General features: G+C 46.0%; 1 protein-coding gene across 4 annotated transcripts in view; it reads right to left on the bottom strand.

The window, feature by feature from the left end:
* The window catches only part of slc35f5 (solute carrier family 35 member F5), a 144,135-nt gene that overhangs the window by 93,598 nt on the left and 32,656 nt on the right, over positions 1-17,881 (bottom strand). For 3 of the 4 annotated variants that reach the window (XM_033024630.1, XM_033024631.1, XM_033024633.1), the window contains one exon: positions 12,224-12,362. In XM_033024630.1, coding sequence (XP_032880521.1) covers positions 12,224-12,362 — 139 coding nt within the window. Of the gene's footprint in view, positions 1-12,223; positions 12,363-17,581; positions 17,689-17,881 lie in introns of all 4 variants that reach the window. The other variant, XM_033024632.1, reaches the window with a different exon arrangement.

The following is a 17,881-nucleotide window of genomic DNA, read 5'->3' as shown; positions in this document are numbered from 1 at the left end:
AGGCTGAATAGATTGGGCTTATTTATCTAGGGCTATATGTGTCACATTGAAACATAATTCTAGTGAACTTGACAGGGTAATGCTGTGAAGATATTTTCTCATATCAAATCCAGAACCAGGGAGCATAGCTTCATTGATTGCCTGTTTAAGGCTGAAATCACAAGGAATGTATTTTCTTAGAAGGTTTGGAAGTCACTACCTCAGAGAACTGTGGAAGCTGAATCATTAAAAATAGTGAGGGTTTAGAAAGGTACAATTTTGAAGTCCACACTTCATAACAAGAGTTAAGAACAAGAAAATGGAGCTGAGACCAATGATCGGACTCAAATTGCACTCTATGGCAGAATAGGCTTGAGAGGGCACTTCAATGTTCTGCCTTGAAAAAAGGCAACTTAATTACAAATCCTGTGTGAAATCTTAGGATGGGACAACATCCGACATGAAGATTTATCGTTATTCCACATTTAATGTTATTTGTTGCGCTTCCATGTCTGTCAACATCTGTCTGTCTGTCTGTCTGTCTGTCTGTCTGTCTGTCTGTCTGTCTGTCTGTCTGTCTATCTATCTCTAAAACTCTGATCTTGTTATCTTCCGGTTTGCGCGGTCTTTCTAATTGTGCAAAAACGGTACGCAATAGCGCTACGAATTTTCGCAAGCGTACTCAGCGTTCTCTGCTGCGAGTGCACCAAGCTTTGTTGCGATCGGGGGTCTAATGTAAAAGTTAGATGTTTAAAAAACGCTTGTGCGCAGATCGATCTCTTCTCCTGTCAGTCGGCGCCACGTGGATTGGTCTTTTCTCCACTGAGAACGTCCTCAGTGCATCGTCAGGTACAGCCCCTTCCCCTTGCTGGCTCCTGCCCCCCTCCACCGTGATATCCCCCTCTGCCCCGTCTTTTCTCCGATCTCTCTTCCCCCCCGCCCACAACCCCCTTACCTCACCCCCGCGCCCGCCTCACACCCCCCCGCCTCTTTGTGTGTCATCACATCACGTTGGGAGAGGCCCAGGAGCCGTTGGAGAGGGAGGAGCGGCGTCCGTGCGGTGAGTGTAAAACCCATCGCGGGGCTTGTTTCAACAGAGGCCCAGGAGCCGTTACAGAGGGAGGAGGAGGAGCCAAAATCTGCAACGTTCCATTCGCAGATCACACTTCAAATTAAGGGGGCTGGTGGAAGCCTGTGATTGGTCGAACGGACCAGAGGAAGCAGCCGTTACAGGACTAGAGGAAGCAGCTGATTGGCTTGTATCCCGGGTAAGGCTTTATTGTATTCGGATAAGGGGGAGAATGAGGGCCAGGGCAGTTTACTGTTCTGGATGTCAGATGTGGGAGGTCAATGGAGTCTGAGTGCTCTCCAGACGTCCACATCTGGCCCAGGTGCATCGAGATGGGGCTCCTAAGGGACCGTGTTAGGAACCTGGAGCAGCAACTCGATGACCTCTGTCTGCTCAGGGAGAGCGAGGAGGTCATAGAAAGGAATTACAGGGAGGTGGTCACTCCAAGACCACGGGAGACAGAAAACTGGGTCACAGTTAGGAAGGGCAATGGGCAGAGGCAGGGACTGGTGAGTACCCCGGTGGCTGTACACCTTGAAAATAAGTACTCATGTTTGAGTAAGGGTAGACGGCCTACCTGGGGGCAGCGACAGCGGCCGTGCCTCTGGCACAAAGACTGGTCCTGTTGCTCAGAAGGGTAAGGAAAGGAAGAGGAGGGCAATTGTAATAGGAGACTCTATAGTCAGGGGGTCGGATAGGCGATTCTGTGGACACAGACAGGAGACCCGGCTGGTAGTTTGCCTCCCTGGTGCCAGGGTCAGGGATGTGTCTGAACGTGTCCAAGAAATCCTGAAATGGGAGGGAGAGGATCTGAGGTTGTGGTACATATAGGTACCAACGACATAGGTAAAAAAAGAGAAGAGATCCTGAAAGAAGAATTTAGGGAGTTAGGTAGAGAGTTAAGGAGAAGGACTGCAAAGGTAACAATCTCAGGATTACTGCCTGTGCCACGCGACAGTGAGTATGGAATGGAGCGAGGTGGAGGATAAATGAGTGGATGAGGGACTGGTGCAGTGGGTATGGATTCAAGTTTCTGGATCATTGGGACCTCTTTTGGGGAAGGTGCGACCTGTACAGAAAGGACGGGTTGCACTTGAACTCGAGGGGGACCAATATCCTGGCGGGGAGATTTGCAAAGGCTACTGGGGAGACTTTAAACTAGTATGGTTGGGGGGAGGGACTCGAATTGGGAAAGCTAGCAGTCAGTGTGTAAGGCAGGAGGCAGAGAATGGTAGCACTCTGACCCAAAATGTAGGGGAGATAGAAGAAAAAGACAATAAACAGAGAATAAGAGAGGGTGGGTTTCTTAAATGTGTATATTTAATGCTAGGAGCATTGTAAGAAAGGTGGATGAACTTAGAGCCTGGATTGACACCTGGAAGTATGATGTTGTGGCGATCAGTGAAACATGGTTGCAGGAGGGCTGTGATTGGAAACTAAATATTCCAGGACTTTCGTTGCTTCAGGTGTAATAGAATTGGAGGGGCAAGAGGTGGAGGTGTTGCATTGCTTATCAGGGAAGATATTACAGCAGTGCTTTGGCAGGATAGATTAGAGGGCTCGTCTAGGGAGGCTATTTGGGTGGAACTGAGAAATGGGAAAGGGGTAGCAACACTTATAGGGGTGTATTATAGACCGCCAAATGGGGAGCGAGAATTGGAAGAGCAAATATGTAAGGAGATTGCAGATATTAGTAGTAAGCACAAGGTAGTGATTGTGGGAGATTTCAATTTTCCACACATAGACTGGGAAACACATTCTGTAAATGGGCTGGATGGGTTGGAGTTTGTAAAATGTGTGCAGGATAGTTTTTTGCAGCAATACATAGAAGTACCTACTAGAGAAGGGGCGGTGCTGGACCTCCTGTTAGGAAATGAGACGGGTCAGGTGGCAGAGGTATGCGTTGGGGAACAGTTCGGGACCAGTGATCACAATACCATTAGTTTCAATATAATTATGGAGAGGGTCAGAACTGGACCTAGGGTTGAGATTTTTGATTGGAGAAAGGCTAACTTTGAGGAGATGCGAAAGGATTTAAAAGGAGTAAATTGGGACAGTTTGTTTTATGGGAAAGATGTGGAAGAGAAATGGAGGACATTTAAAGGTGAAATTTTAAGAGTACAGAATCTTTATGTCCCTGTTCGGTTGAAAGGAAATAGTAAAAATTGGAAAGAGCCATGGTTTTCAAGGGAAATTGGACACTGGTTCAGGAAAAAGAGAGAGATCTACAATAATTATAGGCAGCATGGAGTAAATGAGGTGCTTGAGGAGTATAAAGAATGTAAAAAGAATCTTAAGAAAGAAATTAGAAAAGCTAAAAGAAGATATGAGATTGCTTTGGCAAGTAAGGTGAAAGTAAATCCAAAGGGTTTCTACAGCTATATTAATAGCAAAAGGATAACGAGGGATAAAATTGGTCCATTAGAGAGTCAGAGTGGGCAGCTATCTGCAGAGCCAAAAGAGAAGGGGAGATATTGAACAATTTCTTTTCTTCGGTATTCACCAAGGAGAAGGATATTGAATTATGTGAGGTAAGGGAAACAAGTAGAGTAGCTATGGAAACTATGAGATTCAAAGAAGAGGAAGTACTGACACTTTTGAGAAATATAAAAGTGGATAAGTCTCCAGGTCCGGACAGGATATTCCCTAGGACATTGAGGGAAGTTAGTGTAGAAATAGCAGGGGCTATGACAGAAATATTTCAAATGTCATTAGAAACGGGAATAGTGCCGGAGGATTGGCGTACTGCGCATGTTGTTCCATTGTTTAAAAAGGGGTCTAAGAGTAAACCTAGCAATCATAGACCTGTTAGTTTGACGTCAGTGGTGGGCAAATTAATGGAAAGGATACTTCGAGATAATATATATAAGCATCTGGATAAACAGGGTCTGATTAGGAACAGTCAACATGGATTTGTGCCTGGAAGGTCATGTTTGACTAATCTTCTTGAATTTTTTGAAGAGGTTACTCGGGAAATTGATGAGGGTAAAGCAGTGGATGTTGTATATATGGACTTCAGTAAGGCCTTTGACAAGGTTCCTCACGGAAGATTGGTTAAGAAGGTTCAATGGTTGGGTATTAATGGTGGAGCAGCAAGATGGATTCAACAGTGGCTGAATGGGAAATGCCAGAGAGTAATGGTGGATGGTTGTTTGTCAGGTTGGAGGCCAGTGACTAGTGGGGTGCCACAGGGATCTGTGTTAGGTCCACTGTTGTTTGTCATGTACATCAATGATCTGGATGATGGTGTGGTAAATTGGATTAGTAAGTATGCAGATGATACTAAGATAGATGGGGTTGTGGATAATGAAGTAGATTTTCAAAGTCTACAGAGAGATTTATGCCAGTTGGAAGAGTGGGCTGAAAGATGGCAGGGAGTTTAATGCTGATAAGTGTGAGGTGCTACATCTTGGCAGGACAAATCAAAATAGGACGTACATGGTAAATGGTAGGGAATTGAAGAAGGTACACAAAAATGCTGGAGAAACTCAGCGGGTGCAGCAGCATCTATGGAGCGAAGGAAATAGGCGACGTTTCGGGCCGAAACCCTTCTTCAGACTGATGGGGGGTGGGGGGGAGAAGGAAGGAAAAAGGGAGGAGGAGGAGCCCGAGGGCGGGGGGATGGGAGGAGACAGCTCGAGGGTTAAGGAAGGGGAGGAGACAGCAAGGGCTAGCAAAACTGGGAGAATTCAACGTTCATGCCATCCGGACGCAAGCAACCCAGGCGGAATATGAGGTGCTGTTCCTCCAATTTCCGGTGTTGCTCACTCTGGCAATGGAGGAGACCCAGGACAGAGAGGTCGGATTGGGAATGGGAGGGGGAATTGAAGTGCTGAGCCACCGGGAGTTCAGGTAGGTTATTGCGGACTGAGCGGAGGTGTTCGGCGAAACGATCGCCCAACCTCCGCTTAGTCTCCCCGATGTAAATCAGCTGACATCTAGAGCAGCGGATGCAGTAGATGAGGTTGGAGGAGATACAGGTGAACCTTTGTCGCACCTGGAACGACTGCTTGGGTCCTTGAATGGAGTCGAGGGGGGAGGTGAAGGGACAGGTGTTGCATTTCTTGCGGTTGCAACGGAAAGTGCCCGGGGAGGGGGTGGTACGGGAGGGAAGGGAAGAATTGACAAGGGAGTTGCGGAGGGAGCGGTCTTTGCGGAAGGCAGACATAGGGGGAGATGAGAAGATGTGGCGAGTGGTGGGGTCACGTTGGAGGTGGCGGAAATGGCGGAGGATTATGTGTTGTATTTGCCGGCTGGTGGGGTGAAAGGTGAGGACTAGGGGGACTCTGCCCTTGTTGCGAGTGCGGGGATGGGGAGAGAGAGCAGTGTTGCGGGGTATGGATGAGACCCTGGTGCGAGCCTCATCTATGGTGGCGGAGGGGAATCTCCGTTCCCTGAAGAACGAGGACATTTCCGATGCCCTGGTGTGGAACGTCTCATCCTGGGAGCAGATGCGGCGTAGGCGGAGGAATTGGGAGTAGCGGATGGAGTCTTTACAGGGGGCAGGCTGGGAAGACGTGTAGTCCAGATAGCCATGTGAGTCAGTTGGTTTGTAGTGTATGTCGGTCAGAAGTCTGTCCCCTGCGATGGAGATGGTGAGGTCAAGGAATGGTAGGGAAGTGTTGGAAATGGTCCAGGTGCATTGGAGTGCCGGATGGAAGTTGGTGGTGAAGTGGATGAAGTCAGTCAGTTGTGTGTGGGTGCAGGAGGTGGCCCCAAAGCCGTCGTCAATGTAACGGAGGTAGAGGTCGGGGATGGGGCCCTGGTACGTATTGAACAAGGATTGTTCAACGTACCCGACAAAGAGGCAGGCTTAGCTGGGGCCCATGCGTGTGCCCATAGCTACGCCTTGTGTTTGGAGGAAATGGGAGGAGTCAAACGTAAAGTTGTTGAGGGTGAGGACGAACTCCACTAGGCGGAGAAGGGTGTCAGTGGCTGGGTATAGGTTGCTCCTCTGGTCGAGGAAGAACCGGAGGGCTTTGAGGCCATCCTGGTGGGGGATGGAGGTGTAGAGTGACTGGACATCCATGGTGAAGATGAGGGGGTGAGGGCCTAGAGAGTGGAATGCGCGGAGGCGGCGGAGAGTGTCTGAGGCGTCTAGAACATAGGTGGGAAGGGATTTGACCAAGGGGGATAGTATGGAGTCAAGGTATGTGGAGATGAGTTCGGTGGGGCACGAACAAGCAGAGACAATGGGTCTGCCGGGAGAGCTGGGTTTGTGGATTTTGGGGAGAAGGTAAAAACGGGCCGTGCGGGGCTGGGGAACGATGAGGTTGGAAGCTTGGTCGGGCAGGGCGTGGGAATTGATGAAGTCGGTGATGGTGCTAGATATGGTGGCCTGGTGCTCGTCAGTGGGGTCATGGTCCAAGGGTAAGTAGGAGGAGGTGTCCGAGAGTTGGCGTGTGGCCTCAGCTTTGTAGAGATTGACGCGCCAGACTACCACGGCATCTCCCTTGTCGGCTGGTTTGATAACCCAATCTGGGTTTTTGCGGAGTGATTCAATGGCAGTGCGTTCAGGGGGGGAGAGATTGGAGTGAGACAGGGGAGTGGAGAAGTTGAGGCGGTTGACGTCGCGGCGGCAGTTCTGGATAAAGAGTTCCAGAGCCGGGACTTTACGAGAGGGGTTCCACGAGGAGGGGGTGCGTTGGAGACGGGAAAAAGGGTCATCATTGGGGGGCGAGGACTCCTTCCCATGGAAGTGCGCTGTGAGGCGGAGGCGACAGTAGAAGCGCACCAAGTCATGGTGGGCGCGGAACTCATTGAGATGGGGACGGAGGGGGACAAAGGTAAGACCTCTGCTGAGGACAGACCATTCGGTGTGGGAGAGGGGGAGGTCGGGGGGGGATGGTGAACACCCGGCAGGGATGGGAGTTGGGGCCAGAGGAAGGCCAGAGGAATTGAAGAATGCAGGTGAACAGAGGGATCTGGGAATAACTGTGCACAGTTCCCTGAAAGTGGAATCTCATGTTGATAGGATGGTAAAGAAAGCTTTTGGTGTGCTGGCCTTTATAAATCAGAGCATTGAGTATAGAAGTTGGGATGTAATGTTAAAATTGTACAAGGCATTGGTGAGGCCAATTCTGGAGTATGGTGTACAATTTTGGTCGCCTAATTATAGGAAGGATGTCAACAAAATAGAGAGAGTACAGAGGAGATTTACTAGAATGTTGCCTGGGTTTCAGCAACTAAGTTACAGAGAAAGGTTGAACAAGTTAGGGCTTTATTCTTTGGAGCGCAGAAGGTTAAGGGGGGGACTTGATAGAGGTCTTTAAAATGATGAGAGGGATAGACAGAGTTGACGTGGATAAGCTTTTCCCACTGAGAGTAGGGAAGATTCAAACAAGGGGACATGACTTGAGAATTAAGGGACAGAAGTTTAGGGGTAACATGAGGGGGAACTTCTTTACTCAGAGAGTGGTGGCTGTGTGGAATGAGCTTCCAGTGAAGGTGGTGGAGGCAGGTTCGTTTTTATCATTTAAAAATAAATTGGATAGTTATATGGACGGGAAAGGAATGGAGGGTTATGGTCTGAGCGCAGGTATATGGGACTAAGGGGGAATACGTGTTCGGCACGGACTAGAAGGGTCGAGATGGCCTGTTTCCGTGCTGTAATTGTTGTATGGTTATATCTACTCGAAGAAACGACACGCTAATGGGAAGAATTTTACATATTCTGGTAGAAAGTTACCCCCTGGGGTCAAAGATTGGCTCACCTCCCACCCCTCCCTCCTTCCCCCGTTGTTCAAACGTCGCCCCGTCGACTGAAAGAGTTCGCATCTCCTCGCCGCCTCAAAAAGCTCGGGTTCTCCCCCCCTCCCCCCTCTCTCTCTCTCCGTCTCCTCCTCTCTCTCTCTCTCTCTCTCTCCCCGCCCGCGCTTCTTGGGATCGGCCTGGGCCTCCCCCCCAACCACGCTCTCTCTCCCCCTTGGCCCAGACTCCCACCCCCTCCCCCCCCCCCTCTCCTGCCTCTCTACCCCCCCTCCCTCCTCCCTCTCTCTCCCCCCTCCCCCTCCGTCTCTTCCCCACTCTTCTCTCTCCCCCACTCTTCTCTCTCCTCCCCTCTTCTCTCTCCCCCCCTCTCGGCCCTCTATCTCCCTCCCCCCCCCCACACCCTCCCATCCCCCCAACCCCTCTTTCCACCCCCCTCTCTCCCCCACCCCTCTCTCCTGTCCCTCACTGCCCCCCTCCCTCTCTAGATGTGCCTGCGAGTTGGGGGCTATGCGTCAGTGGATAGGGTGGGTATGGGGTAAAAGGAGCCAATGAATAATATTAATATACCATCAAAAGAGGTGGTTAGTGTGTGTGGGGGGTAGTTAGTGAGTGTGTGTCGCCGCAGGCCACACCCCCCACCCCCCCCCCCCCCCCGCAACCGCGCTTTGAGGGGACGGTACCCAACGGGTCCCACTTGGTTTAGTAACTATTAAAACTCTGATCTTGGATGTGTGTGGGTATATAATCATGTTGCTCGAAAAAACAATGCTCTAATGGTAACATTTTTACATATTCCTGTAGAGTTTTATCCCGTGGATTAGAAATTGCCTCATCTGAAAATTTCGAGCTTTATTTCTTGAGTTATTTATGAAAATGTTCACAAATCTGAAATATCTTTGAAAATAAACGAGCTGATGATGTCACAATGGGTCTGCATCGCGCGGCCTGCGCTATGTTCCACAGGCTGCGAATGACGTCACCCGCCCTCCGACCACTACTCCTCTGTACTCTCGCCCTGGAGCCTGGAGCCTGTAGCCGCCAGCCGGGAGCATTGCTTTCGGGAACCAGTCCTCCCCTGTGACCCCCCCCCGGCTCTGGATTGAAGCTGCTGAACACGCGCCACTCTGCCTGCTCTCCACTCCCCGCGCGCTGCAAGTGACGTAATTCCCCCCCCCCCCATACTCGGGCCCTGGAGCCTGAAGCCTGCAGCCGGCAGCATTGCGTTCTGGATTGAAGCCTGCAGCCGGGAGTATTGTGGTATAGTGGGGCCTATTCTCTGCTATACTATTCTATGTTCTAATGTTTGAATATGCACTCTATCGAGGTACAATACAGCAAGAGATTGTGGGAACCTACAAAGTAGATTTTCAAATGTTTTCCTTAACGTCAATAGAGAGGAAGGATATTGCGTTGAAGGATCAGGATAGTGAAACAGCTTGGGTACAGATAGAGAATAATAAGGGGAAAAAAACACTAGTGGGTGTAATTTATAGACCTCCAAATAGCTGTGACGCTGTTAGTCAGAACATAAATCTGCAAATAGTTGACGCATGTAAAAAGGGAACTGCTGTAATCATGGGGGACTTCAATTTTCATATTAATTGGGCAAACCAAACTGGGCAGGGTAGACTAGAGGAAGAGTTTATAGAATGTATTAGAGACGGGTTCCTAGAACAGTATGTCACAGAACCGACAAGGGGGGAGGCAATCTTGGGTCTGGTCCTGTGTAATGAAGCAGGATTAATTAAAAATGTCATAGTTAGGGACTCGTTGGGAACAAGTGACCACAATATGGTCGCATTCCATATTCAAATAGAAGGGGAGCAGGTTGAAACTCAGGCTAGGGTGCTTAGTCTAAATAAGGGGGATTATGAAGGTATGAGGACTGAGCTGATCAAAGTTGACTGGGATAGCAGACTCAAGAATAAGACGGTACATGAGCAGTGGTGTACGTTTAAGGGTATACTGTATAACCTTCAAGAAAAATTTATTCCTATGAAGAAAAAAAGGGGTAAGGGTAAGAACAGTCAGCCATGGCTCAGTAAAACTATAAAGGATAGTATTCGGCTGAAGGCAAGGGCATATAAGGTAGCCAGAGATAGTGGGAGGGTAGAGGATTGGGAAGCATTTAAAGGTCAGCAAAAAATAACTAAGAGATTAATTAAGACGGGGAAAATAGACTATGAAAGGAATTTAGCGAACAACATAAAAACTAATAGTAAGAGTTTTTATAGCTATATAAAAAGAAAAAGGGTGGCTAAGGTGAACGTTGGTCCATTGGAGGGTGAGACTGGAGAGTTGTTGGTGGGGAACATGGAAATGGCAAAGGCATTAAACGAGTATTTTGTATCAGTCTTCACCATAGAAGACACAAAAAATATTCCAACGCTGGATAAACAGGGGGCGGTAGGAATGGAGGAGCTAAATACTATTAAGATCACCAAGGAGGTGGTATTAGGGAAATTAATGAGACTGAAGGAGGATAAATCCCCTGGGCCTGATGGATTACATCCAAGGGTCTTGAGGGAGATAGCGGTGGGGATTGTGGATGCATTGGTGATAATTTTCCAAAACTCCCTGGAGGCAGGAACGGTCCCAGTGGATTGGAAAATGGCCAATGTAACACCTATATTTAAAAAAGGAAGTAAACAGAAGGCGGGTAACTATAGACCGGTTAGTCTAACATCGGTGGTGGGTAAAATGTTAGAGACAATTATTAAAGAAACACTAACGGGGCACTTGGATAAACATGACTTCATCGGACAGAACCAGCATGGTTTTGTGAAGGGGAAGTCCTGTTTAACGAATCTGCTCGAATTCTTTGAGGAAGTAACAACCCGGGTGGATAAAGGGGAACCGGTGGATGTGGTATACTTGGACTTCCAAAAGGCTTTTGACAAGGTGCCACATAAGAGACTATTGCTAAAAATAAAAAATTATGGGATTGGGGGTAATATATTAGCATGGGTAGAGGATTGGCTAACAAATAGGAAGCAGAGAGTGGGGATAAATGGTTCATACTCGGGATGGCAACCGGTAACTAGTGGGGTTCCGCAAGGGTTGGTGCTGGGACCCCAGTTGTTCACAATTTATATAAATGATTTGGAGGAGGGAACCAAGTGTAATATATCAAAATTTGCGGACGATACAAAAATGGGAGGAAAAGTAGGGGATGAGGAGGATAGGAAGAGTCTGCAAAAGGATATAGATAAGCTAGGTGAGTGGGCAACAACTTGGCAGATGAAATTTAATACTAATAAATGTGAAGTCATTCACTTTGGGAAAAAAAATGATAGGGCAAGTTATTTTCTAAATGAGGAGGAGCTGCGTTGTAATGCAACGCAAAGGGATCTAGGGGTATTAGTACATGAATCACTAAAAGTTAGTATGCAGGTGCAGCAAGCAATCAGGAAGGCCAATGGAGTTTTGGCCTTTATTGCTAGGGGGATTGAGTATAAAAACACGGAGGTCTTGCTGCAGCTGTACACAGTATTAGTGAGACCACATTTGGAATACTGTGTACAGTTCTGGGGTCCATACTTAAGAAAGGATGTACTAGCCCTGGAGGCAGTGCAGCGAAGGTTTACAAGATTAATTCCTGCAATGAGGGGATTGACATATGAGGAAAGGTTAAGTAGGCTGGAACTCTACTCTTTGGAGTTTAGAAGAATGAGAGGCGATCTCATTGAAACATATAAGATCGTGAGGGGCCTTGATCGGGTGGATGCACCGAGGATGTTCCCAATGATCGGGGAAACTAGAACTAGAGGACATAGTTGCAGAATAAGGGGGGGCTCTTTTAAAACTGAGATGAGGAAGAACTTCTTCACCCAGAGGGTGGTTAATTTATGGAATTCACTGCCCCAGGGAGCAGTGGAAGCAGAAACTTTAAATATATTTAAGACTAAAATAGATGGTTTTTTAGCTGCCAAGGGGATAAGGGGCTACGGGGAGAGGGCAGGGATATGGACCTAGGTATGGTTAGTATAGTAAGACCTGAGTGATCTCCTGGACAAGTGTCGATCGCCTGGATTGGGGTCGGAGAGGAATTTCCCGGATTTTTTTCCCGAATTGGACCTGGGTTTTTATCCGGTTTTTTGCCTCCCCCAGGAGATCACGAGGTTCTTGGGGTGGAGAGGGGTGATAGCGGTATAAAGGGGAGGGTAGTGTCTTGTGTTCTGTGTCTTGTGTCTACTGTTTGTGGGTAAGTGTGTCTGTTTAGTGTTCAGCCATGAGCGAGTGGCGGTGCGGGCTCGACGGACCTGGTGGTCTACTCTCGCACCTACTTTCTATGTTTCTATGTTTCTATACTTGAGCGTGCTTTAAAAGGTTTAACAGCTTTTCCAGGTAAATTTGTATGTCTATTCCTCTTTGTGAATCTCTCAATCTATTTTTTGCAGCAATAATGAATTTAATGAAACATGTGTTATGACAATATAATTTAAAAAAAACAACAGTACTTACTGAAGTAAGCTCAGATGATGCAACCCAGATGACATCAACAATCAACAGAATAATTATTCCGAGGACCATGCGCCGCCTCTGGGGAAAACTGCTTTGTGAGCTCATTCGATTCATGATAAACGCCCACACCATTTGTAATCTGTGAAATACAAAGTGCATTGCAATAAATGCCAAATAAATAAGTAAGAAAACACCTACATTTTCTATCACCCAGTTGATATCCATTCAGACTATTTATCTGTATGACTCATACATTGCCAATGTTTCCATCGCGTCACTGATCTCTGAATTTGTCTCCTTTGATCTTTCACTCTTTTCGTGCTTCCATCTCTTGCTTTACCACTTTGCAACGAATGCTTCAGTACCTCTCATTTCTTCCCACACCTCATGTAGGAAGGAACTGCAGATGCTGGTTTACATTGATAATAAATCCAAAATGCGGGACAGGCAGCACCCCTGGATAGAAAGAATGGGTGACGCTTCGGGTCAAGACCATTCAGACAGAGACTGACTCTGTCTGAAGAAGGGTCTTGACCCGAAACGTCGTCCATTCCTTCTATCCAGAGATGCTGCCTCTGAGTTACTCCGGCATGTTGTGTCTATCTTCTCACACCTCTCTCATGGTGTTTAAAAGAAGTAATGGGGCTGAGGGTTTAAATCCGAAGGAAGTGAAAGGCAGCATGTTTCTGGAATTACTGGAGACTTGCAAAAGAGGACTGAAGAAATGTGTGACATTTGTAAAAATAGAAAATCAGGAAGCTGTTAAAGAGGAAGCTAACATTTATTTAAAATTAGTTTAAAAAAAATCTTCTTATAGGGAAAAACAAGATGGTGACAGTTTTACTAGAAAACATAGAGATAAATCTGAAGCAATGGTGGTTTTGCCATAGAATACAATCATGACAGCTAACCGTGTCAGAAGAGACCCAAATCACAGCTATTTACAATGAGAAATAATGACAGTTTAATGCACCCCATAGATTATCCAAGATAGGTATAGTGGTAGCAAACCACTTCCCCTTTGGGCTTCCAGAGAGAGTTCTTGATCTCCCTTTCAAGTCATGTTAGTTTTTATCACTAAACAACAACACCAGACATCCTGTCTCACATTCCTCACACTCCCCTACCTCTTGTTCACCATCAGCTTTCAACTGGAGGAACATTTGGAATAATTAACTACATTCAAATACATATATAAATTCCGCATAAACTACAAAAGAGATAAATTCTTAAATAGGGATGAAAATTTAAAAAAAGCATATTAAGGATTGTACAAATTGTTGAAATCAAACAACTATTGCAGTAAAGTTTAAAATTCAATGTCTATTGAAAAATTAAATATCTGTTGAATGTGCTTTTTTGGCGATAGCTTTGACGTACCTGGTCCAGGACAAATTGCTGGTGATATTTATTCCTAGCAACTTTAAACTTTCGACCATCTCTTCTTCGGCCCCATCAATGCCATACCAGCTCGTTACATTTATTGTCACAGGCACCAATTGGTACCATGAGATTTGAGTTACCATACAGCCATACAAATAAAAAGAACATAATACACGATAGAGTTTAACACAGCAGAATTAACGTTTCCCACTGTGAGGGAAGGCAATAAAGTTCAGTCGTCTTCCTCTTTGACGGGGCCTTTGAGCCCTCCGCAGTCGGTGCTACGGTGGCCCGATGTTCAAGCCCTCTCGCAGGATGATCGGAGCCCCGACGTCAGAATGGAAGAACACTCTCAGCAGCTTGGAATTTCTGAATCGGCCACTTCCTACCGGAGAACGAGACTCACGACATCCACAGCCCGAGCTGAGCGGAGCTCCAACACTGGCGACCACCGGCAAGGGGTCCCAGACCTCTGCGATGTGAAAGTCAGCGCCGCCCGCGGCTAGAAGCTCCACAAACCACAGCACCACGGTGTTAATCAGCAGGCTCAACACTCCGGAGCTTCAACACAGGCAATCCCCGCTAAGGCATCGTCCCGCTGGGCGATGTTAATGTAGTGCTCGCCGCGGCTGGAGCTCAGGCTGGTCTCCGGCAGGTAAGGCCGCGCCAATTCAGATGGTAGGCCGTGAGGGGGGGGGGGGGGGCAAAGATGCGACTCGGAGAAAAGACGCATCGTCGACCAGGAAGCGACTGGGAAACAGTTTCCCCTCTTCCCCCCCCCACATAAAAAAGATTAAGAAACCTCCAAAAACATACTTTAAGACAGACTAAAAATAACAAAAAGGGTGAAAGGACAGACACACTGCTGGCGAGGCTGCCGCGCACGGCGCCACCCGATGATGCATACCAGGGTGTGTGTACTGCTTTGCTTCCTGAAGTCATTCACTATCTTCTTTGTCTTGCCAACATTGAGTGAGAGGTTGATGTTTTGGCACCAGGTTACAAGGTTCTCCTTTCTTACTTTGCTTCATCATTATTTGACATCTGTCCCACTGCAGTGAACTTGTAAATTGCATTGGATTAGTATTTGGCTGCACAGTCATGAGTGTTTGAGGTGTATAGTAAGGGGCTGAGAACGCATCCTTGCGGGTCATCAGTGTTAAGGATTATTATTGTAGTGAATGATTTATCACCTATCCTCACTGATTGTGGTCTGTTGGACATGAAATTCAGAGCTAGTGCTCCCTCCAAGTTCCACGAGTTTGGAGATGAGCTTTGTTGCGATAATGGTATTGAAAGCAGAGCTATATTCGATGAAAAGGAGTCTGATGTAGGTGTCCTTCCTATCCCAGTGTTCCAGGGATGAGTAGGACCAGGGAAATGGCATCAGCCGTGACCTGTTTTGGCCGTAGGCAAACTGCAGTGGATCAAGTTTGATTGGAAGGCTGGACTTAATGTGTGTCATAACTAGCCTCTTGAAGCACTTCATGATGGTGGATGTTAAAGGCACTGGACAGTAGTTATTAAGGCATGATATCTTGCTTTTCTTTGTGATGCTAGTGGTTTTGTTGAAGCAGGTAGGTACATCAGAATGGATTGGGGAGAGATTAAAGATATCTGTGAGCCTCTAGTTAATCTGCGGAATTCCTAAGGGCGCGAGTCAGGGACACCATCCGGGCACGTTGCTTTCCATGTGTTCACCCTCAGAAAGGCCAATCTTACTTCTGCAACAGTGAATGTGGAAAAAGGCACACTCGAGTCGGACGGGACGGATGTCATCATCATCTTGATAGTCTTCTGTCAAAGCGAATAGAATGCATTGTTCATCAGGGAGGGCCGCACTATCACCGGCGATGCTGCCCGAGGCCACTTGTCAAATTGATCAAATTTCCAGCTAATTTTCAATAAACATCTTCACTATCTGCAACACCGCCTGCTTTACTTTAGTGTCATATCTAATAAGCATTACTTCTTAAGATTCTTCTTCTCTTTTTCTAGATTTCTTTCAATATTATTTGTGTGGCTGGCCTCATTATCTGCCCATTCCATTACTTTTTTCCATGGTTGACAGGCATTATGTTCCTTTCTGAAGAACGATCCAGATCTGAAACATTACATATCCAGGCTCTCTAGGGATACTGCCTGACATGTTGAGTTACTCCAGTACTTTGTGCCTTTTTTGTAAACCAGTATCAGCAGGTCCGTTATTCTAAGATTTAGAATGATATGGGCCAAATGCAAGCTAATGGGGCATCTTGGTCGTTGTCGACAAATTGGGCCGGAGGGCTATTTCAATGTTGTATGATTCTATGACTCTAATGCATTGTGGCCACAGTAATCTGATTTATAAGTGCAATGCCCACATTGTGGACAGGATGGAAACAGACTGTGAATGTCGGGTGAAGTTGGATGTCCATGATAAATCCTCAATCTCCAGAATGAAAAGGTAGCCTGGACATGACTGACTTGGACAGAAAACAGAATGCAGTGAACTTTAAAGTGATTAGGGTGGTGGCAGTAGCTTGGAGCAAAGAAGTCAGGGCTTGAGAAAAGGACAAGTTAACACTGGACTGTGGGAGATGAACATGCAATCCATTTGTCACTATTTGTAGAACATTACAATGTGCATTATTGCTTAATTTTGTATCCATCTTTTGGACATAATTAATTCTACTTTAAATGTTTCAGAACTTTTGCAACATGTTAAAGTTAGTTTATTTTATAAACTATGTTAGTCCAATGCGCAATATATATTGTGCCTGGCACCAGAACATGTCTATGATTCAACAGGAGGAAGGATGTGGGACAAATTACCATTTACAACTTGAAACATGAGATGTTGGTTCCTGCATGAAATTCAACAGTTGTGGTAATGTAAGGGTTAAAACATGTCGGTGACTGAAATGGGGTTGTCGGCTAACAGCACTTAGGCTGAGTATGTTTGTTTGGCGAAAAAAAAGTCTTGAGGCCCACAGCTGTAAAACATGTTGTAAGATAGTGGGATGTGACGAACGTTTCTGAAAGAAAGTGATTTTTGGACTAGCTTGACGTCTAGTGTAGTAGATAACTTTGTAAGTAAGTAAGTAAGTAAGTAAGTAAGTAAATGTTATTTATATAGCACATTTAAATCAACTTGCGTTGAAACCAAAGTGCTTTACATAGAAGAAATTTGGTTTCCATACATCCGTATAAAATAAGAGAAAAGACACAACACACTATAGAATTTAACATGAACGTCCCCCCACAGCAGAATCAGCATTTTCCACTGAGAGGGAAGGCACTAAAAAGTTCAGTCATATTGTAAATAGTTTTGTTTCTGTGTGTAGGGCTGGCTGTTTTTATTCAAATGAAGCTGGTTTATGTTGTTTGTAGATTAGGAAAGAAGTGAGAGCTTAATGATTATCTACAGTAAATACATGCTGCGAGTGAGGACCCTGCACTTCACCTTGGATCAGGATCCCAAAAGGTGCCATGACCTAAGGTTCCTAGGACAGGCCGTTGTTAAGATGTCCCCAGCAGCAGAGGAAAGGCATGGGACTTGCTGTTTTATTGGTGTTTTACTACTATTTTATCATATTTCTGTAAAGTTTTATATTGTTGAGCGCTCAGTCTCCATTTTGGATTTGAAACCTCAAAACCCATTTGAATAAGTACAGTTCACTACCAGATAGAATAGTCAAGTGCCTGCCAGCCAAAGATTTCCAGATATTTTTCAAATTAACCTGGTATCTTTCTCAAGTCTGTTATGTTTTATCTCAGCATAAACTGATTGCCCAAAAAGATTTCTGCAAAAATCAAAATGTACAGTTCTGGCAATAACCCAATAACAGTATGTTCTACCATCTACTGAACGACACATAAAATGTTGATACATCTTATTTCTATAGTATATTTCACTTTCAACAAGACAAGAATATATTTATAATGTTCATGGTCATCAATATGTATATGCTGAGAGAAAATATGAATCTTTACTTTTTCAGGTGTTAAAAGCTCGAAGCAATGATTCAATTTCCATGTCCTTCAACAATCACTGAAGAGTAATGCATCAGCACCAACCTTACTGTACCTTAGATCGGTTTCTGTACAAATAAAAATGTTAAAATGAGTGCACATTTAGATTGGAATAAACATTTGGACAGATAGTGAAGCCAGTCTTGAAGGGAAATGATTTGTAGTGATCTGGGAAGGGCAGCAATGTGTGACTAATTGTTAGTAGTTTGAAATGGTAGATCTCCTATCAAAATCATCCAATATATAGCATTGGTAATGTAG

This window comes from Amblyraja radiata, chromosome 7 (assembly GCF_010909765.2).
Source record: "Amblyraja radiata isolate CabotCenter1 chromosome 7, sAmbRad1.1.pri, whole genome shotgun sequence".
NCBI classification, from domain to species: domain Eukaryota; kingdom Metazoa; phylum Chordata; class Chondrichthyes; order Rajiformes; family Rajidae; genus Amblyraja; species Amblyraja radiata.
This window is presented reverse-complemented; position numbering and strand designations above follow the sequence as displayed.